This window comes from Gopherus flavomarginatus, chromosome 7, assembly GCF_025201925.1.
Source record: "Gopherus flavomarginatus isolate rGopFla2 chromosome 7, rGopFla2.mat.asm, whole genome shotgun sequence".
NCBI lineage: Eukaryota > Metazoa > Chordata > Testudines > Testudinidae > Gopherus > Gopherus flavomarginatus.
In genome coordinates, this window is record NC_066623.1 from 47,767,851 (window position 1) to 47,791,284 (window position 23,434).

A 23,434-nucleotide genomic window follows, 5' to 3' on the forward strand; every position below is an offset into this window, starting at 1 on the left:
CCAAAACACAAAAGCCCCTGATTTTTGAGTAAGACTTGTGATTTCTGATAGTTTGGGGCGTGGGCTTTCAGCAGCTTGGGTTTTCTGAGCCCTATGGGGAATCAGCAGGCCACTTGCTTGTGTTTGCTATTGAGCAATTACTAGGCTGACTTCCTGGAGATTTCAAAACTAACAAATAGGAACCTTTGTTCAATTCAAAGGCTGTAGTAAGCCCCTTCTAGCCTTTGCCATTGTCTCTCTAGGAGGTCATGACCCAGGATTGGCTCTTTAGCCTAGCTCGGTAGAAGCAAATATGTGTATCATATTGGGAGCCAGTATCACTTACCGGGCATGGATGTAGGGCTCAGAAAACCTGCATTCTAGTCTTGGACCTGTCAGTGGCCTACTGGATGACTGTGGACCCCTTCTGTGTGCTTCTGGTTTTGGGAATAAAGATGCTGACCTCCTCTGTAACCCACTGTAAGAGCTGTGTATGAACATACTGCCTATTATATTACCACATGGAACTGTTTCTGTGTGTTTCCCAGTCTAGTCCCTCACCCTCCACATACAGTTTTCAGTTCCTAGATAACGGCTGGACACTTTCTTTCTGTGCTGCTGGAAAAATCAGTCCTACTCATTTAGGTAAGCGTTCTCCTTGCTAATTGCTTCCCTAAATAGCTAGTATGGTGTCAGTTTGGGACTTAGCCCTGCACAAGAGGCAGATGAACCTCCCCTTTCGGGAGACTACCCCTCCGGGTGCCCCTCTTTCACCCGAAACCCCGCCCCCTTCAGCCAGAAGAGCCCTGAGCTGCTCCTGCGGCTGGAGGAGCCCTGGGCAGCCCACCCCAGCCAGCTCCCCCAGAGCTGAGCTGGCCGCAATGCCACCCCAGGCTGCTGGCCCAACCCCCTGGGCCAGCCCGAGTGTTGCCCTGTGGTAGCCATGGCTGCCAGCAGGCCCAAGCTCCAGGCTGCAGGCTGGAGCTGAGCTCCCACCTGCTTAAGGGTAGAGGGCGAGGCCTCAGGGTAGAACATGGGCAGGGCCACGGCCTGGGTCAGGGAAGGCTTAGCCTGCCCTGCACTTTGATATCCACTGCAAATGTAGCCCTGTTCTTTCTTTGCCTGATCCCTGTAAATCTGTCTATTTCAGTGTATGTAAAAAAAACACTCCCTACCCAAGAGAGGTCCTATTCATCAGTGTATTCAATCTGAAATTCTGTGAATTTGGAAAGGGTGCTAGGTGTCACACACAGGAGGTTCAAAGTCATCAGTATGGCTGTTAGGTGGTGGTCTGTTTACTGCTCTGCTAATGTGTTCCATATAGCTTTGTAAATTCGACATCAGACACTTGATTCATGGGGGTGTTAAACACACAGATTTTTTTTCCAGAAGCCTGTAAGTGCCTACGTGTGGTTTTTCTCATATTCCTCTATGTGGGATTTAAGACAACACATACATTGCCAGCATCTGCTTTTCAATATGGAATTGGTTTCCTTCTTCCTTGTTTGGGGATCTCAGTGTGAATGCCGCTGGTTGCCCTTCCTGCATAAGGCCTGCACCTGGGCCTTCAGACGATGCCTCTACTTGACAGCACAGATGGCTGAATAACATCCAAGTACTTGAAAACTGGTGAATGGAGACCAGTATTCGATGGCTGTTTGCATCTGCCTTCCCAGGGCCAGAAAAGGTCATTCCCACTAATTTCCTTCCAAGTTTATGATCCACAGATAGTTTGGGCATTAATTTTTCCAATTAGTTTACTAACCTCCTAAACCTATCCAGACCAACTTTATATTGTGAAGCAGGCATTTCAGCTCCTGCTTTTATTATGTTTGGGTCAGCCGTCAAGACAACCTTGCTCACTTTATGTCCAATAGAGAACATTTCTATTACACCATTTTATAACATTTTAAGGCTTCCTCTTGCTCCCTACAGAATTTTGCATTGTGCTCTCTAAGATGTTCAGCCCAAATTCAAATACCATCAATTATCATTTAAACTTTTTTAATTTCCTCAGGGAGCTGTGCAAATGCTCTTCAGAATGCCTTGGGGCAGTATTAGTTACTGGACACATTGGTGGTTCAGCAGCTCTTGTCCAGCCTGACATACTCACTACACCTAACACTGGTGTCATAATCTGTATCTAAAAGGTGGTATAGAAGACATTGGAAAACTAATTACTCACTGATCATTAATATTCTTGCATGATGTACATGCAGGCTGTGTACAAAGAGTTATGGACATAGGCTAGAATTATATTCTTAAAATGTATTTGGCAAGCAATGCATAAACACAGCATGCCCTAGACAAAGGAATATGCTATTTTCTGATCAGTCTGGTCCTCAGGCAAGGATAATGAAGGTCCATTTATGTATGTAAAAGGTAAACAACTCTATCAAGCTAAGACATGGAGGAGGAGACAGCATCTACACCCCAGCAGGAAAAAGAAGCGTGGTCTGTGTTTTACTTTTTAGAGCATACATCGCAAAGGTTTACTAGTCTGTAAAGATGGGGGGGCTGGAGCTCTACTGATAAGCAATTACATCAGCTGATTATAGGCAATATTACTGTACTATCAAAGTGTATCAGAAAAGGGCTTGTCTGAACGCTGACACTGATAATTAATATCATTGTGAAGTGTCTATATTAGCGGAATAGGAGGAAATACAGATATTCAAAGATATTATGCTTTAAAAGTCTGTGACCAAACATAGGGAAAAATAGGTTCCCGCCCAGACGGGAGGGAAGGCAGCTATCTATCTGTCTCCAATGAGATTAAGCAAGGTGTGATCAAAAACAATGGAAGCGCCATTGACATATGAATCATCAGAGGTCTGGATAGGCCACAGGATGGGAGGAACAGCACACAAACACTGAGTTTGGGAAGCTATATGGAGGGAAAAGAAGCCATCCAGGCATCCATCACTGGCCAGACACAAGGGGCCAGAGGTCTTGCAAGGTGAGAAAGCTGGGTCCTCCAGCCAAGGGGTCTGAAATCTCTGGGAATGGAAGGCTGGCAAAAGACTGTAGCTTGTTAATTTAGGTCTTTGCCATTAGAAAGCATATTTTTACTTTCGATGGTTTACAATCCTTCTAACTTTATTCCTTCTACTTGGTATCCCCTAACCTATGTCCTTTTGTTAATAAACATGTTTTATTTTTCCAGTAAACCAATTTAGTCCAGTACTTAAAGGGAAGGGTGTATTTCCGCCAGCTAAGCTAATAACCAGTGATGTGCTTTTGTCTCCTTATGGGGTGAACACACAGTATTATTCCAATGAGTGTCTAAGGAGATGGCTGGACACTTCAGGGCAGATGGTTTGGGGGACATTTGGGACTGATGTGTGTGCTGGGGTCACCTTGCCAGGTGAATCAGACTGTGGCTGGGGGGTGCCAACATGGCTGTTGGAATCAGAGCTGCTTAACCCACAGATGCTTACAGCAGGCTTATCCACTGGCTGAGCATGTCCAGACAAGAAAAGCACAGCAGCAGAGCCTTTGGGATGCATAGGATCCAGGGAAGGCAGCGACACAACCCCTCATTGGTCTAGATCAGCGGTTTGCAGCCCAGTTAACACAGAGCTGCAGCCCAGCTCAGTTGTGTGCTAAAGGGCAATCCACAGGCCAGGGTCCACAGCAGCCATGTGGTGAAGGTCCATGACTGCCAGCCAGCCCTGTGGGGTCTGGGACAGCCGCACGGTGGGGGACCAGGGGTCCCTGCAGCCCAGGTAGCACACTGTGGGTCACATATGTGGCCCACAATGTGCCATAAGTTGAGAACCACTGGTCTAGCTTGCACTCCAGAATATAACAGTCAACTGGCATTTGCTTAAACATGTAATGCAGAGGATATTTTGGCTTCTGAGAGCTTAGCAGCCACCTTTCCAATAGTTTACATTGTGTAGCATTGTCAAACTTACCCTTATCAATGCACATCTGCAGTTTAACTGCCTTTTTAATTCCACCCATGGCATTTACCCAAGTTTTTTACACTTTCAATGGCTCCCAGCTTTTCATATGTTCAAACTCTGTTTTTATTTCCTCCATTAAGGTCAATGGAATTTCTCTCATTGAATGTATCACTGAAGTTATTTGATGATTTGCAGTCTCCTTCCAGATACTACAGCCCTTGGGAGACAGATGAAATTCTACACACTGTCTGTTGCCTCTGGTTCACAGTGAGCCATTTTCAGCAAATGTGTTTTTACCTAACTTCCCGGCTAGGCTGGTTTTCTGTTTTAACACAGATGATGAATTTGCATTTATTGTACTGAGTTTTAAAGCAAACAGTAAGAGTTCCCTATTCCCTTAGCTACTGCACTGTAATACTGTATTACTCTCCAGTGTGAAAGTTTAAAGTCATTGTGCCCACCAAATAATCAAGGTTATTGCTTTGCTGTTCTCCCAGTGAACAGACGCTCTGGGCTCTAACTCTGTGACACACCTTAGCAAAATGTTTTTTCTGTTCCATGGCTTCAGCCACACCTCGTGTAGATGGATCTTTGTCTGTCAGAAACACTTCTATTTCCACGTTGATGTTATTACAGTTTTCTTCATTTCTAACTCTCTCTTTTAGAGAAGGTGGCACATGGACTAGCTGCTTCCTCTGTCCCAGGTCACTTGGGTAAGTTTACACAGCTCACAGTAGCAAGTCTCCCAGCCTGGGTTAATAGACTAGGGCTTGCAGAGCTCGTGCTAGTGCTGTAACAATAGCTACGTAAACCAGTGGTTCCCAAACTTGTTCCACTGCCTGTGCAGGGAAAGCCCCTGGCGGGCCGTGTCAGTTTGTTTACTTGCCGTGTCCGCAGGTTCATAGAAATATAGAATATCAGGGTTGGAAGGGACCTCAGGAGGTCATCTAGTCCAAACCCCTGCTCAAAGCAGGATCAATTTCCAACTAAATCATCCCAGCCAGGGCTTTGTCAAGCCTGACCGTAAAAACCTCTAAGGAAGGAGATTCCACCACCTCCCTAGCTAACCCATTCCAGCCTTCACCACCCTCCTAGTGAAAAAGTTTTTCCTAATATACAACCTAAACCTCCCCCACTGCAGCTTGAGACCATTACTCCTTGTTCTGTTATCTGCCACCACTGAGAACAGTCTAGATCCATCCTCTTTGGAACCCCCTTTCAGGTAGTTGAAAGCAGCTATCAAATCCCCTCTCATTCTTCTCTTCTACAGACTAAACAATCCCAGTTCCCTCAGCCTCTCTTCAGAAGTCAAATGCTCCAGCCCTCTAATCATTTTTGTTGCCCTCCACTGGACTCTTTCCAATTTTTCCACATCCTTCTTGTAATGTGGGTCCCAAAACTGGACACAGTACTCCAGATGACGGCTCACCAATGTCAAATAGAGAGGAATGATCACGTCCCTCGATCTGCTGGCAATGCCCCTACTTATACAGCCCCAAATGCTGTTAGCCTTCTTGGCAACAAGGGCACACTGTTGACTCATATCCAGCTTCTCGTCCACTGTAACCCCTAGGTCCTTTTCTGCAGAACTGCTTCCTAGCCATTCGGTCCCTAGTCTGCAACAGTGAATGGGATTCTTCTGTCCTAAGTGCAGGACTCTGCACTTGTCCTTCTTGAACCTCACCAGGTTTCTTTTGGTCCAATCCTCTAATTTGTCCAGGTCCGTCTGTATCCTATCCCTACCCTCCAGCGTATCTACCACTCCTCCCGGTTTAGTGTTGTCTGCAAACTTGCTGAGAATGCAGTCCACGCCATCCTCCAGATCATTAATGAAGATATTGAACAAAACCGGCCCCAGGACTGACCTTTATGGCACTCCGCTTGAAACCAGCTGCCAACTAGACATGGAGCCGTTGATCACTACCTGTTGAGCCCGACGATCTAGCCAGCTTTCTATCCACCTTATAGTCCATTCATTCAGCCTATATTTCTTTAACGTGCTGACAAGAATACTGTGGGAGACCGTGTCAGAAGCTTTGCTACAGTCAAGGAATAACACATACACTGCTTTCCCCTCATCCACAGATCCAGTTATCTCATCACAGAAGGCAATTAGGTTAATCAGGCATGACTTGCCCTTGGTAAATCCATGCTGACTGTTCCTGATCACTTTCCTCTCCTCTAAGTGCTTCAGAATTGATTCCTTGAGGACCTGTTCCATGATTTTTCCAGAGACTGAGGTGACGCTGACTGGCCTGTAGCTCCCTGGATCCTCCTCCTTCCCAATGGCTGTAGTTCGCCTCTCCAGGACAATGGGAGCTGCTGGAAGTGGCACGGGCCAAGGGATGTGCTGGCTGCTGCTTCCAGCAGCTCCCATTGGCCTGGAGAGGCAAACTGCAGCCACTGGGAGCCGCAATCGGCTGAACCTGTGGACGCGGCAGGTAAACAAACCAGCCTGGCCCGCCAGGGGCTTTCCCTGCACAAGCAGCAGAACAAGTTTGGGAACCACTGATGTAGACTATATTATTTCTGCAGTCCATCACTTTGAGCAAGTCACCCCTCCTTTTCAATCCCTTCCCCGCTCCTTTCAGTGTCTTGTACTCACTCATCTTCACACATCTGCTCCTCCCCACTTCTCTCTTGCGTTTTGGAGCATGAGCTTTTGTGAGTGAATTCACCCACGAAAGCTCATGCTCCAAAACGTCTGTTAGTCTATAAGGTGCCACAGGACTCTTTGCTGCTTTTACAGATCCAGACTAACATGGCTACCCTTCTGATACTTCTCTCTTGGTTTTCATTGTCCCCGCCTCCTCTGCTTTGCCAGTGATACCAGCCCTAAATGCCAATTTGGCTGCTTCTCCCACAAATGTGTGGTGCTTTCTTCCCCACTGCTGTATATGCATGGAACCAAGCCCCGTTCTCCTTCAAATCTCTCCTCACACTTTCTGCAGTGATGCCCTTAAGATGCTGACCCCAATGGTGGGGGTAGGTTGAATGACTTGCAGGGAACACAGATTTCATTAGAATGAAGAAGAATGAAAGCCCTGGTGATGCAGAACCTAACTGGCCCATGGAACCCATGACCCTAGCGTCTCCCTCACACATTCACTTATGACTATTCTCTCACATATTCACATTTTGAGAAGGTACAGTCTTGTACTCAGCTTGGACAGCCAGGCTGCTGAGTGGGGAAGAGGCTGATTGGCTACAGACTTTATCCACCCCATTGCTAAGAGGCCGAGATGGCCAATTCCATGAAGCCAGCCATGGCTGCAAACACAACTCACGTTCCTCTAGGTCATTTTCTGACTCAGTGGACTTTGCCTTGTAATAAGTGATGCCTCGAATGATGGTGGGCTTGGAAGGAAGCCGGCTCCGCACATGCATCTTCCTCTGCAAGGGCTGTTTTGGTTTCATTGCCTCTGGAGCAGGAAGCAGCTGCTGCAGGGACTCAACAGAGTTGATTTGCTGAGAAATCATCTCATCTTGCAGGAATCTTTCTTTGTATTTTTCCTTTATGAGATAAAAGAGGAGGTTACATGATGGCACATTGCTGAGTGTGTTTAGCTGGGAAATGGAAGAGTGGATCTATACCATAGTTGGTCTGACTTGTTGCCTGTTAAGCAGGATACTTTGTCCTTGTTTAATTTGTCAAGGTCATCAGTGCTTCATTTTTTGCTAGTGGAAAGACTGTTGTGAATAGTAGGCATGAGCAGCACTATGTTGCATATGAGATACAGTATGGGATGCAAGTGTGACAACAGGGACATACAGTTCCTATGATCTATTCTAAATGATATGTTGTACATACCAGGATGTTGATAGAGTGTATGTGCTGTTAGGGTGTTTGCAGGGGCTGGTCCTTAGTGTTAGTGTAATACATGGACTTAGTGCTTGTGATCATGTTTCCATCTAATGGCTCATACTAGCAAATATATTGGCTTTTAACACCTCACAGCTAAAGGAATCCTCCTTTTAGCTCAAGAGGCAGTGCCTGTGTTCCAGGTGCTGAAAAGCTAGGGTTCAATCCCCCATAACGACTGTGACAGCTGTCTGCGTGTGAGGCTATGGTTGGTTACGTTAGGGCATACCAGCTGTTCTGCAGTACATTCATGGCCTACTCACTTTCTCTGATTCAATCGCTTCCTGCAGAATTGTTGTTAAAAAAATATTTCTAGCTTTACAACTGCAAAGATAACTCAGTGAATGTGAAGCAACGCAGGGCTGTCTTCCTGAGGCTGCAGACAGACATTGACCAAAACAAGAGCGCTGAGCTATTCATTTGATTGTTTATTCTGAAGCCCAACAATGACCATTGCAATTCCGACATTGTTAATATATCACTAATGATCATTTCTGCAGAAACTTCCAGTCACTTGGAGCTGGATGGAGCTGGGGATTGTAGGGAGATCTTAAATGCCATCATTTCCCACCCTAATCTGGCCCTAAGTGTATTGCTATGTATGTGAGCTGAGTATACACTGTATATGAGGAATGATGTATGTCAACAGTTGTATTATGTATGTGATGATGGAACTGTATATTGAGTGTGGGTATATATTACACATGGGGCATGTGCTAGGTGTGTAATCATAGACAGCTGGGCTGTATATGATGATGGTACAAGTATGTGGTACAGATGAGGTTCCAGCATTCCACAGTGTACTTGAGTGTTAAATCCATTTACACATAGCAAAGGTAAAAGTACTTAATGAGGAAAGGAGAATCTGAGTCTGTTAAATGCCTGGGGCAGCCTCCTCTGGGGAGCAAGGAGTTCCCAGGGGCTGGCTTTAGGAGGTGAGTTCATTTTCAAGCTGCAGGCTAATACCCATGATTTTCATCTCATTAAAAGGAAATGGAAGGAGAACCGGAACCACTGCAGCAATGGCTAGTTGGCTGAAAGGGTGGCTCCAGGGTTCCTTTAAACCCTGGCTGAAATTAACTACAAGAAAAGAAGTATTTTTGGAAGCAAGGTCACTCAGGGTAACAAAAGTGCTGTGCTTTGCACTTCGGCATGGATGGGAATGGAATCTCTCCAGCATTCAACTGGCTGCTATTAAGATTAACATACAAAAACTCCATTGTGAAGCAGTCTGGGCGGTAACGCATACAACAGGCCTGACACAAACCCACAAAAGCAAGGCAATGTAAAGCTAAGCCACCTAACCCTATGAACCCTTCAGCCCCAGAGACACAGCATGCCATTATCCTAGACCACACACCACAACCTTCATTTCACTCTCTTTTACTCTTGGGGATATACCACTTTACCAGAGCATTTCTCCCCAACACCAGTAGTTGTGGGTGTTTGGTGAATTATTATGTGGTTGTGCTGGGAGAAGGCAGTTTGGTAAAGGACTGTGTGGAGAAGGGCTGTGGGCAGCTGGGGCAGAGTTAAGGTTATGATCTGTGATGCACAGCCCTTGTGGTAATAGCAAGGTGTGTGCCTGTGGTGGGAGGAGTGGAAGGTCAGGCGTGCCAAGTGGCTTAGCTTTTTATTGCCTTTTGTGGGTTTCTGTCAGGCACATTGTGTGCATTGCACCTTGCACTGCTTGACAGCCATTTGTATTAAATTCCTAGGCTTTTGCAATGCTTAGTGAAGATGGGGCTGGTGAGGAGAGTGAAGGATGGACCTCAAGGGGGTAGAAGTGCTGCTGCTGATGGAGAATATTTTATATGTCAGCAGCTGTGCTTGAGCCCTTCTCTGCTGTATGGTAAAATCGGACATACACGCTCCTGCGAGAGAAGGTTTTATGTGCATCCAGCCCCATCAGTCAGCCTTGTGTGTGCCTGGTACCAAATAACCAGTTACACTTGTGTGCACCCATAAAACCCTGACCCTTAGAGCACCTGCTCCTAAGCCCACTGAGTGCACCACTCAGGATGGAGTCACTGCTGGCACTGCCCCAGTGCCCAGGGACAGCTTCCCTGCTTCACCTCTAAGGGTTTGTCTACACTGGCATTTTACAGTGCTGCAACTTTTTCGCTTGAGGTCTGAAAAAAACCACCCCCTTGAGTGCAGCAAGTTTCAGCACTGTAAAGTGCCAGTGTAGACAGTGCATCAGCACTGGGAGCCACGCTCCCAGCACTGGTAGCTATGCCCCTCACGGAGCTGCACCACGACCACATAAGGCACGTTAAAACACTGCCACAGCCGCACTTTAGCATTGCCAGTGTAGAGTAGCCCTTAATCTACCTCCCCAGATCACCAAGTGCACAGCAGAGGCTGCAGCTGAGCACAAAGCTGGGAACCACCAAAACATTCAGAGCAAAATCCACCTCCTCTGGGGGCAGTGATTATGGGGCCCATGATCCTGGGGCCTGAGGCTGCCTTAGTCACAGACTGCAGCCTGAGCACACTACGTGGTGTGAACATCACACACAAATGCCACAACTCTTTGCCATGCTGGGCCTTCCTCAATAGGGAGACAAGGCTGCTCACTGGTGGAGTTCCCCAGCAATTCAACCTCATGGAGCAGCTCAGCTTGGTCCATTCCTTGAAACTAGAGCTCAGAGCCTCTACTTGGCCTTGTGGGGCTGCTCCCTGTCCCACAGCACCCCCATCTCTGCCAGCAGCACCATAACAGAAAGGGGGAGATTCAGACCCACACTGTTGGCTCCAGGCACATAGTGCATAGCAAGGATCAGGCTGGGAATGCTAAATCAAAGGGGGCATGACAGCAACTAGGGATTGCACAGGGAAGCCCCATTCATGCCCCTTTCCTCCCATGCCCTCTACGACCACTACAGAGTAGGGACAGGGTAGGAACCGCTGTACCAATTTTGCACTGCCTCCTATGCTGGGCAGACCACACCAGCTTTGGGCCTGGCACCTTCCAGCACCAGGGGAGACTTGGTGCCCCCATCTCTTCCCTTTGAAATGAACAAAATCAAACTGCAGTTTCTCTTAGAAACCCTAACAGCTGAAGCTGCGCTCTGTGCCCACTCAGCTGGGCAGCAGAGCTCTGCACAGCACAGGAGGTGGCGGCAGAGCCTGGCATAAGCTGGCAGGGCAAGATAGTTTCTCTGGATTGCACAGTGCCACTCTGTCCACACACTGCATCCCCAAGCCCGGTAATCACAGGCTCTGCCTCACTGCAGCACAGACATTCCCAGAGAATTCCACCCGCCTCAAATTGCTGCTCCATACTGCAAAGTGACATCATGATTTCCAGACACCAACTCCGCCATCCATCTCTGACCTCAAACCAACATCCCTTGGGAGGGGCACGGAATGGGCCAGTCCTGCTCCTGCCTACACTCTGGGTTTGCTGGATTGTGCTGACTTCAGGAGGATGGAGTCTGAGGAGCAGAAATCAAGTTTGCTGAGCAAGGAGAAAAAGCATTTCAAACTAGTTTTGTCTCATCGAAGTGGCCACTTGCCCAAGGGAAATGCCCTCATGAAGCCACTAATAGTCCACTGACCCCAACCCTGCTGTTGTCGCACCCCCCACAGACCCAAACTCCACTCTTAGTGGGAACAGCATGGAGCGGAAATTCTCTGACAAAGGTCAAACCCTGGAAGTGACCGCTCTCTGGGATGTCAGCAGCCAAACCAGGACAGGCTGGATAGGCCCATGGGAAACAGGGAGTGGGGCAGGGAAGCAGGTGCCAGAGGGGTTATGTAGGGAGCACTAAGGGAGCAGGAAGCAGGCGCTGGAGGGGTTGTGTGGGGAACAGGCAGTGGGCAGGAAGAAGACATTGGAGGGGCTGTGTGGGGAGGGGCAGGAAGCAGGCGCTGAAGGAGTTACGTGAGGAGTGGGGGCACAGGAAGGAGGCGCTGGAGAGGTTGTATGGGGAACAGAGAGAGGGCAGGAAGTAGGTGCTGCAGAGGTATGGGGAGCTGGGAGTGGACAGGAAGCAGGCACTGAGGGGGTGGTGTCAGGAACAAGCAGTGGGCAGGAAACAGACATTGGAGGGGCCGGATGGGAAGCAGGCATTGGATGGGTTGTGTGGGAAGCAGGCAATAGAGTGATTGTGTGGAGAGTAGGGAGGGGGAAGGAAGCAGGCACTGGAGGGGTTCGGTGAGGAGCGGGATGGAGCAGGAAGCAGGCACTGGAGGGGTTGGGGGGCAGTAAAGGGGTGAGAAGTAGTCACTGGAGGATTTGTGTGGGGAGCTGGGAAGGGGTGGGAAGAAGGTGCTGGAGGAGTTATGCGGGGAGTGGGGAGGAGGCAGGAAGGAGGCACTGGAGGAGTCATGTGGCGAGTGGGGAGGAGGGGCTGGAAGGATAGTGTGAAGAGCAGGGAGGGACAGGAAGCAGGTTGTTCGAGGGGTTGTGTGGGGAGTGGGGAAGGGGCAGGAAGGAGGCACTGGAGGGGTTTTGTGGGGAGGGATGGAAAGCTGGCACTGGAGGGGTTGTGTGGGGAACAGGGAGGGGCAGGAATAGGGTGACCAGATGAGAGGAAGAAAATATTGGGACACATGTGGGGGGGGTGGAGTCACCAGCAGAGCAAAAAAAAAAGTGTGAAATATCGGGACAAGGATGAGCAAAAAGCAGGTGCTGGAGAGGTTGTATGGGGAGCAGGAAGGGGCAGGAACCAGGCACTGGAGGGGTTGTGTGGAGAGCAGGGAGGGGGCAGGAAGGAGGCGCTGGAGGGGTTGTGTGAGGATCAGTGAGGGGGTGGGAAGTAGAGGCTGGAAGCGTTGTGTAGGAATCAGAGAGGGGGAAGGAAGGAGAGATTGGAGGGGCTCTGTGGAGAGCAGCTAGGGGGTGGGAAGCAGGCTCTGGAGGGGTTGTGTAGAAAGCAGGGAGGGACAGGAAGCAGGCGCTGGAGTGGTTGTGTGCGGAGTCGGGAAGGGGCAGGAAGCAGGCGCTGGAGGGAATCTGTGGAGAGCATCAACCAGGCAGGAAGCACAGGCTGAAGTGGCTGTGTGGGGAGCAAGGTGGGGTGGGAAGCAGGCGCTGGAGGGGCTGTGTGGCGAGCAGAGAGGGGCAGAAAGGAAACATTGGAGGGGCTCTGTGGGGAGCAGCTAGGGGGTGAGAAACAGGCTCTGGAGAGGTTGTTGGGGAGCAGGGAGGGGCAGGAAGTGGGCGCTGAAGGGGTTGTGTGGGGAGCGGGGATGGGGAAGGAACCAGGTGCTGTAAGGGTTGTGTGCAGAGCAGGGAGGGGCAGGAAGGAGACATTGGAGGGGATCTGTGGGGAGCAGCTAGGGCAGGGGTTGGCATCCTTTCAGAAGTGGTGTGCCAAGTCTTCATTTATTCACCCTAATTTAAAGTTTCACATGCCAATAATACATTTTAATGTTTTTAGAAGTTTTCTTTCTATAAGTCTGTAATATAGAACTAAACTATTGTTGTATGTAAGGTAAATAAGGTTTTTAAAATATTTAAGAAGCTTCATTTAAAATTAAATTAAAATGCAGAGCCCCCCGGACCAGTGGTGAGGACCTGGGCAGTGTGAGTGCCACTGAAAATCCGCTCGTGTGCCGCTTTTGGCACATGTGTCATAGGTTCCCTACTGCTGAGCTAGGGGGTGAGAAGCAAGCGCTGGAGGGGTTGTGTGGGGAACAGTTAAAGGGGTTGTGTGCAGAGCAGGGAGGGGCAGGCAGCAGGCGCTGGAGGGGTTATGTTGATAGCAGAGAAGGGTTTGGAAGCAGATGCTGGAGGCATAGGCGGCAAGTTATATGGGCCTGTGGTGCCCGTGCTCCACCAATATTCAAGAAGGTGGGCCCGGCTCCACCAATGTTTGGGCTTATATTTTCAGAGCCATTCCATCCATAGGAAGGATCGGGGTTTTGGGGACACGCAGGGTCCAGGGTGGTCTCAGGAGTTAGCAGGGGGCCTGGTGCTGGCCCCAGCCCGCCCCATTCTGCTCCGCTCTGCCCCACCCCGCCTCTTCCCACCCCTGCTCTGCCCATGCCCTGCCCCACTCCATCCCTTCCCCCAAATCCCTGCCCCGCATCTTTCCAGCTTTCACTCTCTCCCCTGAACAACGCCAGGAGCTGGCGGGGCAGAGTGGGGCAGAGTGGCCTGGGACCCGTTCTGGGCACCACCAAAAATTATACAAACCTGGCGCCCATGGCTGGAGGGGTTGTGTGGCGAGGAGGCAGGAAGAAGATGCTGGAGGGATTGTGTGGGGGGGCAGCGAGGGGCAGGAAGCAGACGCTGGAGGGATTGTGTGGGGAGCTGGGAGGCGAGGGAAGCAGGTGCTGTGAGGGTTGTGTAGGGAGCAGGGAGGGGCAGGAACCATGCTGTGGAGGGGTTTGGTGGGGAGCAGGGAGGGCACAGGAAGCAGGCACTGGAGCACAGTCAGTGAGGTATATGGGTCCGTGGTGCCCATGCTCCAGGAATATTCAAGACCCAGGGGCCCAGCTCCACCAATGTTTGGAGCCAGGTCTCTCCTCCTACTCTGCCCGCCGTCCCCTCGCGCCTCCCCCGGCCCCACCTGCTGTCCTCACGCGCCTCCCTCAGAGTGTGTCACGGCCCCACCTGCCGCCCCAGTCGCTGCCATAACCGCCACTAGTGGCAGCGTAGCGGGGCTAAGGCTGCTTCCTGCCCGCCCTCGCTCTGTGACACTCCCGGAACGGACAGCACGTTCCTGCGGCCCTGGAGGGGGTGTATTTCCATGCACTGCCCCCGGCCTGAGCGCCAACTCCACAGCTTCCATTGGCCAGGAACTGCAGCCAATGGGAGCTGTGGGGGCGGTGCCTGCAGGCCCTCCAGGCCCCTCGCCTAGGTGCTGCTGCCAGAGGGGTGTGCAGGTTGCTTTCAGGAGTTGTCCAATGTAAGTGCCTCACCCTCTCCCGCACCCCAACCCCTTGCCCCAGGAAAGAGCAAGCTCCCTGCATCCAAACTCCCTCCTACAGCCTGCACCCTCCACTCCCTTGCACACCCAAACTCCCTCCCAGAGCTGGAATCCCTCACCACCTCCCACACCTCCTGCCCAGCACAGAGACCGCACCCCAAACCAACTTCCTCACCCAAACTCCCCCAAGCCTGCACTCCTCACCCCCTCCCACACCACAACCCCCTGCCCCAGCCCAGATCCCACCCCCCAAAGCCCCTCCCTTACCGAAACTTCCTCCCAGAGCCTGCACCCTGCACTTGCTCCTGCACCCCAACCCTCTGCCCCAGCCCAGAGCCCACACCCAGTACCCAAACTCCCTCCCAGAGTCTTAGGCAGCTATGGAGACGGGAGTGGGACTTGGACCTCTTCTAGGCACTGTGATGTTACTGACCTGAACTGTGACCATATAGATCATTGTCTGTAGTGACACCAAATCTTGTATAAAGGGGGCCAAATAAGATATCTAAGACAAGGTTATGGTTTGCTGGTTATGATTATGCTGTCTGTATGTATGTATCATTTTTATATTTAAAGTAATAAGCATTGGCTCTATACTGTCTGTATTTCAAACTTATGCTATGCTTCTGGGTGACACCCCAGACAGTTTGGCATCAGCACTGCCTAGCCTGCTTGATGGCCTATTAAGGACCATCAGCTATACAACTGACCCATTGAGAGAAGGCAGATACACCTTATGACTCAGCAAGGCATGCAGGGACGTGCCTATGGACAGAACTCTGAGGTTTTTTCATGCCATTTGCTGGATAACTTGTCTTTGGAACAAAGACAGAGAGGCCACATGGCAAGATACTATAAAAGGCTGCTGGAGCTCCTCCATCTGACCTTCAGTCCTGCTTCTTGCCTCTGGAGGGACTTTGCTACAAACTGAAGCTCTGAACAAAGGATTGAATGACCCATCCCAGCTGTGGATGTACTCCAGAGACTTGATTTCAACCTGCAGTTTATTCCATCACTGCTACAAGCCTGAACCAAGAACTTTGCCATTACTGTATGTAATTGATTCCATTTGACCAATTCTAGCTCTCATCTATATCTTTTTCCTTTTATGAATAAACCTTTAGATTCTAAAGGATTGGCAACAGGATGATTTGTGAGTAAGATCTGATTTGTATATTGATCTGGGTCTCGGGCTTGGTCCTTTGGGACTGGGAGAACCTTTTTCCTTTTACTGGGGTATTCATTTTCATAACCATTCATCCCCATAAGGAGTGGCAATGGTGGTGTTACTGGGAAACTGGAGTGTCTAAGGGAATTGCTTGCATGACTTGTGGTTAGCCAGTGGGCTAAAACCGAAGTCTTCTCTGGTTGGTTGGTTTGGTTTGCCTTGGTGTGCAAAGGAACCCCAGCCTTGGGCTGTAACTGCCCTGCTCTGAGCAATTTGTCCTGAATTGACACTCTCAGAAGCGTCCCACCAAAGGCAGCATCGTTACAGGCACCACCAAAAATTATACAGCACAGAGAGGGGCAGGAATCAGGCGCTGGAGGGGTAGTGTGTGGAGTAGGGAGAGGCAGGAAGCAGGCACTGGAGGGGTTGTGTGGGGAGCTGAGAGGGGCAGGAAGTAGGCGCTGGAGGGGTTGTGAGGGGAGTGGTGGGGGTGGGAAGCAGGTGCTGGAGGGGTTGGGAGCCAGGTTGGGGTGGGAAGCCGATGCTGGAGATTCTCTGTGGGGCTGCAGGGTGAGCTGGGAGCAAGGCAGGGATGGGAGCAGCTGCGTGCAGAGCAGGCTGCAAACAGCAGCCCTTCAGCAGGATGCTGCTGTGTGCAGAGCAGAGACAGAGCCGAGAGGGCCTGCAGGCAGAGAGCTGAGCAAAAGGGGCCTGCAGGGGAGTCTCCACAACACAGAGCCAGCAGCTGGCCTTGGAGCCCCAGGATCCAGAAGGAAGCTAAAGCTCTGGGGGTCAGCCTAGCAAGGGGGCAGTCTCCTTTGCCTGGGCCTGAATCAATGTTATGTAGCCAGGGATGACTGCCAGTCTTTTGGGACAATTGGTCTATAACTTTTGCCTGCTTAGGAATTTACCATGGAAAGTAGGTCAAGTTATTTTCAGTAAAGAATGTTCTAAACAGTGTGGTGCAGCATGGCCAGAAGGCAGCAGGAGACTGATAGAAAGGAGAGATATGTAAACCCCAGGATGATGAGAGCCTCATTCCCTATTGAGGGAAGAGAGGCTGCTACAGTTTAATTAGAGCACCTGAAGCCAATTAGAGCACCTGAAGCCAGTCACCTGATAAAACCCCCCTGCTTCAATCAGACAATTGGAGGAGTTGAAGCAGAATGGTTTGGTGTTGGAGCAGAGACCAGTTTGAAGGGAAGCAGAGGAGAGTTTGGAGAAGTACTGTGATGGGCCAGAAGACCAAGACCCTAGGTGAAGGGAAACCCGGCTTGTACAGAGCAGAGGGACTCCACTGACACAAAGGGTTGGGAGAAACCTTGCCCAAGCAGAGAGAGGGCAGGAAGCCCCACAAGCTGAAGGGCTGGAGAGAGAAGTAGCCCAGGGGAAGGAGTCACTAAGTTCAAGTCGTTTGCCACTATCCCTAGGGCCCCTGGGCTGGGACACGGAGTAGAGGGCGGGCCCAGGGTTCCTTCCTCTCCACTCCCCATCTCTGGGATACTAGTGGGACAATTAATACCCCAGATCAGGGGCGAGAAATGGTGCCCTGAACACTGCCCACAAGAAGAGAAAGTGTGGGACCCATCTTAGTAGTGCCAGCAATTTGTCACAACAGGTGCAAGAGAACCAGACAGAGAGACTGCATTAGTCTGATACAAAAGGCCACGTTGATATAAGCCAAGGACAGAAGAAGTTATGGTTGTTAAACACCAAAATTGGTGTGCCTGATATTAGGCCTAATTGGTGGACAAAATATCGAGGGGATGGGATATTCCACCCGCCACTCCCATTGGGGTTCCTTACAGAAAGAGGGGCAAAAACCAGAGAGAAGTTACTGGAGCGAGCTTCACCATCATGGCTGCCACCCCCACCATCTCTTGGGCCTGTCCCTTCTTTGTGCTAATCCTGAGAAGTGTCCTGACCTGACCAGGCCAGGGAGGAAACCAGATGACATCACCACCTCCACCAGCTGTGGCTGAATCCCAGCCACCAGCTGGGATGAAACAGGATCAGACTGTAATAGCAGTGCCAGCCACTCTCAGCTAACTGCTTCTCTCTTCCCCAAAAGGACAGTTCCTATCATCTTGGATCCCATCTTAGAGACACTCCAACAAGGGGCTTTTCCTTCTAAAGCTCACTCCAGCTAAAGGGAAAGGGACAAGACCAATTGTTACACTGGAAGCCTGACTTAATACTGTACATTTCAAATGCTTTGCTTGGTTCTACTTCTGTCCTTTCTCTGTAAGAAGAGGTTTAAAGGCTGTGTAGTGGAGTGTTTGCCATGGCACGGAGCAGGCTGAGGGCTCTGTATCCCAACCCAGACCTGGTTTAACACTGGAGAGGGACTGGCATGCAGTAACATCTTTGGCCCATATATTCCATCTCAATTATACACCAGGCCTCATAGTCTAATGGTTGCTCTGGCTGGAGCAGCCGCTAGCAGCAACTGTGCAGGAAGTGCTGTTGTAAGTAGAGGGGCCCCGATGAGAAATGCCATGTGGTGATCCTGGGGGAGGCATCTGCACCTGATTGCCTATCCTAAAGAACGAGACTGGAGAGGGCACCCCAGGCACAAGAGGGCCTGAACCCTCAGCTGGGTGTCCCCAGGGCCAAGCCACGAATTCTGCTGTTTTATCTTGAATTGTAACAGCTGAAGCCATGGCACCCAGGGTGTTTTCAACCCTTTCCTTTCCTGCTAGGCCTAGTAAAATACCCACTCCCCTCAGTCATGGCTCCGGGTGCTTACTGGGCCTAGCAGCTGAAGCACCTTCAGCGCATGCCTCTGAGTCATGGTGCCCATGGCACTGCCGAGTGCCTTATGGGTCTGATCCCACAGCTCTGATCAGCTGTGCCAGTTACAGTCCTGACGAAGGTGAGTGGGAAAACAGCTCTGCAGGGAAGAGAAGGGAGGGATGGAGCCAGCCCCTGCCAGCCTGTCCATGCTAACCCACCTCAGACCAGCAGGAACCAGCTGGAGGCTGTTTGGTGCTCATGGTAAAATCAGATATGTATGCCAATGAGGCCTCATCAGCACCTCTCCAGTGGACCCCCTCTGAGCAGTCTGAGAAGAGGTCGAGCATGCAATGAGTTATGGAAGTGGAATCCTGCTGTCCTCGGGTGACAGCTCAGGCTCACATGCAGGGTAAGCCTGCAGTGCTACTTCTCTTGCTCTATGACAGTAAGTCTCCAGAGCCACCAAGCCAGCTCCTCTCCCCAGGGCCTAAAGCCACAGTGCAGTGTGTTGCTGCTGGTGACTCCCTCCCTGCCTGCAAGGGACACACTGCATGGCAGAGTGGGGACTGACCACCCGGAGAGGCCTGAGCTTGACATGCAGAGGTCAAGGAACCCAAGCCTGGACAAGATGTGCCCCAGCCAAGGACATGCCTGGAATGTGGTGGCAGAGGAGGGGGGCTCCATGGGGAGGCAGCGGTTCTGTGCTGCCACCTACAGGCATCAGGATAACGAGGGGATGCAACTCCCACCACATATTGCCATGTGAGGATGCCTAAGTCCACCAACTTCCAACCCCGATGTTCAGAGTTAGCCCTGCAGCTCCAGTACATTTCTCCCTCAACACCTTTCGCCAGTCCTACTGCTGAGCATTGCCTGCACCAGCGGAAATGAGTGCTCTTGAACTGGAACAGGGCTCCTGGAACTTCCATGTGTAGCCAGGAGAAGGCAGCTGGCCTTACCTCAGTGTGGGTGTATGCAGCTGCAGCATCCCTCTGCAGGGAGCTCCGGATGTCAGGGAGGCTGCTGGAACAGTTTTCCTTGTCCCTTGTGTTTGGCTCACTCCAAATTACGTCCACGTTCCCTGTTGCATCCATGTTCTCTCTGGTGAGGTTTCTGGACACTTCCTAGGAAATTGAGAGAGAGAGAAAGAGAGAGCTGTGATTTTACTGCCATTGGCACTTTCCAAATTCAGGCCCTTGGTCACAACGTGCTTGGAGCTTGCATTATTGCTAACCTGAATGACACACCCTGACAGTTAGAAATGCCTTCACTAGACAGACATCTGCTGCCTAATTATTCTTCAGGACCCCTTTCTGGGGCGAGAAGAGGGGACTTCCTATTGTTGTTCTTAACTAGCAGCCACATAGAGAGAACAAGAAGCCCTAGAAAAACAAGCCACTTTCATCTCTAGTCTCTCCGAGAGATCACTCCCTTGGGCAGCAGGTACCATAGGCTGGGGAGACTATGCCTCCCCAAACAGTCATGCATGGTCGCACCCATGCTCTACCCCCAGGGCTCCTGCTTCCGCTCTGCGGCCTGGCTCCAGGGGCTGGTAGGGCCACCCTGCCTGTGTTCCCTCCCAGTGCTCCAGGGCTGGGGGTGCTAGCTTGGGGCAGGATCTGGTGGCCACAGTGGGAGGAGTGGGCAGAAGGCGGGGGGGGGGGGGGGGCTGGGGGCTAGCCTTCCCCAGCTAGTGGTTCATGCACCACCCATGACAACTCTCCTTTATGGAACTTTTAATACAGCACAGAGACATCTAGTGCTAAAGCATATCATTATAGGCAGGCTGCCGACCCATCCTGCAGCACCACCGGGCTGGGTGGTGTTCCACAGAGTGGACACAGAGAGAGACTGAAACTTGCCCTCAAGGTGCCCTTTAACTTAGTGCAGTGGTTTTCAACCTTTTTTCATTTGCGGACCCCTAAGAAATTTCGAATGGAGGTGCTTTGGAAATGTTAGACATAGTCTGTGGACCCGCAGAGGTCCGTGGACCTCAGGTGGAAAACCACTGTCTTAGGGGAAAGGGCCCTGGGCTGGGAGCCAGGAGGCCATACGTTCTAAAGTCTGTTCTTCCAGTGTGCACATTGCTACCCACTTCAAGCCCTTACTACCAAGCACAGCCATAGACTCTGGGTCAGTGGCAAGTATTATTTCCCCTACTGCACAAATGAGTTGACTGAGCGGTTGCACAAGGTCGATGCAGGGAGCAGAATCCAATTCTCTAATATGGCAGACCAAGTCTCATCTGCTTAGGTACAATGTCTTGCAGAATGAACATGCCAGATCTAAGATGGCTACTCTGACTGTAACCACAGCTCTAACCTGTGGACAGCACTTCTCCTCCCCAAGCCAGAACACAACCCAGAACTCCTGATCTCTAACATCCCACTGCTGTCTAGCAGACAGCTGTGTCACGATTGTGTCATGTCCCCCACTAGTGGCTGGGCCACACACAGGATAACACTCACTCCTTTGGCTCAAGTGGCACAGGTTTGTGTTGAGGGGCTAAAGGTCCCTGGCCTGAGCCCTGTTGCCAACCCATGGTGGAGTCCCTGTGGTTATATGTGACAGAAGTTCTGGTTTCAAGGATTTATATTGCCATTTTCATCTCACTTCATTGTATAGTCTATAGGTAAAATCCTGCATTCATAACATAAGTCCCTACTCAGGCAAAATGCTCACTGAAATCTATGGAGGTTCTGTAAACCCTGCCTGGCATTTTGCTCTGTGCACACTGACAACAGTGACTCCCTGCTGGCACTTTTCACACACTGATGTGCATGTGTACAACCAACGTTTCCTTAGGTTGTTAACTTTGGAGTTTGACACAGCACAGCCTCTCAGGTCAGGTGCCAGGCAGACATGGAGCTCCCAGCTCTGATGATGCTGGATACACAGCAGTCCTTCCACTGCTCTGAAGCCCCTTATGAGCACTGCTATTGTTGGTCTCTGTGTGAGTTCCTTAAAATTGCCAAGTGTGTTGAGTAAAACTCCAAGATTGTACTAGATTGCCTTGATGCTATGACTGTCATGCGCCAGCTCTGCCTCTTCCATGCCTCTGTCACCATACATGCTCCCATGCTCAGAAGGACCTGGGGCACAGATCCTGCCAAAGAACTGAACTGCTTCATTATCTAATTACATTTTCTCAGCTATGAAACTGGCAGAAAACAGGACACATCATCCTCCACTGCCCAGAACACAGACTGGTGGATCTTGGGCCGTAGTTCCTCTGTTACTATACAAGAGTTGGCTCTGTTCATCTATATTAATGGCAGAAGGATCTAGAATGACCACCTAGTCTGACCTGCTGTGACAAAGTGGGAATTTTCTGTAATATGTTTAATGAATGATGTGTATGGTGTGACCTACTTGATACGCATGTGCAACTTGACTAGGGATTGCTAGTGGGTGCAAAAGGGTTAAATGCTCCCTGGGCAGAGCAGGAGACATGTCTCAGATCTGTCAGGGATGGTATAAATGGGTCAATAAAGGTTTGGCTGAAACAGACCAAAATCAATGGAGCATCCAGACAGACAATGGGAGCCCAAGGACTGTACAACTGGCCCCTACCAATAGGAAACTGGCAGGTGAATCATGTGACCATTAGTAGGAGCACTGCCAGCAAATTGAGGGAAGTGATTATTCCCCTCTATTCAGTACTGGTGAGGCCACATCTGGAGTACTGTGTCCAGTTTTGGTCCCCACACTACAGAAGGGATGTGGACGAATTGGAGAGAGTCCAGCAGAGGGCAATGAAAATGATCAGGGGGCTGGAGGACATGACTTACGAGGAGAGGCTGAGGGAACTGGGCTTGTTTAGTCTGCACAAGAGAAGAGTGAGGGGGGATTTGATAGCAGCTTTCAACTACTTGAAGAGGGGTTCCAAAGAGGATGGAGCTCAGCTGTTCTCAGTGGTGGCAGATGACAGAACAAGGAGTAATGGCCTCAAGTTGCAATGTGGGAGGTCTAGGTTGGATATTAGGAAACACTATTTCTCTAGGAGAGTGGTGAAGCACTGGAATGAGTTATTTAGGGAGGTGGTGGAATCTCCTTCCTTAGAGGTTTTTAGGGCCTGGCTTGACAAAGCCCTGGCTGGGAGGATTTAGTTGGTGTTGGTCCTGGTCCTGCTTTGAGCGGGGGTTGGACTAGATGACCTCCTGAGGTCTCTTCCAACCCTAATATTCTATGAACTCAGCATGAGTCTGCAGGAGGATGAGACTGGACCAAAAGGTGTCAGATATCTGGGATAAACATTGGCTTTTGGAGAGACTCAGCAGCTCTCGCTTGGGACCGACAAAGAAACAGACGGAGAGGGACAGTGGCCTAGCTGAGTAAAGCACTAGCTTGAGTAGGATGGACTGTGTCTTAACGGTTGAGTCTCTCTGCTAACACGAGGACTTTCTGAGTTTATATCCAGTTGACTAATAAAAATGACTGTGTTTGAAAAGGCTTCCGGATGTCACTGCAAATACTTGCTGAGGTGCATGGGTCCCTAAACAGTTTACACATCCCTGACTAGGAGTGTAGCTCAGTGGGACTCATTGGGCAGCACTCCCAGTGTGAAACGAGTGCTTGAGCCCAGAGGCTCAGTCCTGCTGTGGTTGAGGCTGTGTGGCCTGTGTGTAAGGAAGAGTTGGGTCCCTTGTGGGGATCTGGTACACTGAAGGGGTTCCTACAGGGACTGTTAAGGTGAAGCACCCAAACATAACCCATGCCAGAGTATATCATCCAATGGTTCCTGCACTGAGCCCAAAAGCTAGTGATTAAACGAATCTGGGTCAGAGTTGTAGAAAGAGCCATCTAAACTTGATTTAAATCACCATCAAGTGATGGACAAGCCCCAGATTGGTAATCCGTTGCCATGGTTAATTATCCCCACTGTTAAAAATGT

General features: G+C 50.4%; 1 protein-coding gene across 1 annotated transcript in view; it reads right to left on the bottom strand.

Annotated features, from left to right (window-relative positions):
• Positions 1 to 23,434, bottom strand: part of OLFML2B (olfactomedin like 2B) — a 111,987-nt gene that overhangs the window by 12,189 nt on the left and 76,364 nt on the right. The window contains exons 4-5 of the mRNA XM_050963141.1: positions 19,500 to 19,664; positions 7,178 to 7,403 (exon numbers count right to left, since the gene is read on the bottom strand). Coding sequence (XP_050819098.1) covers positions 7,178 to 7,403; positions 19,500 to 19,664 — 391 coding nt within the window. The remainder of the gene's footprint in view (positions 1 to 7,177; positions 7,404 to 19,499; positions 19,665 to 23,434) is intronic.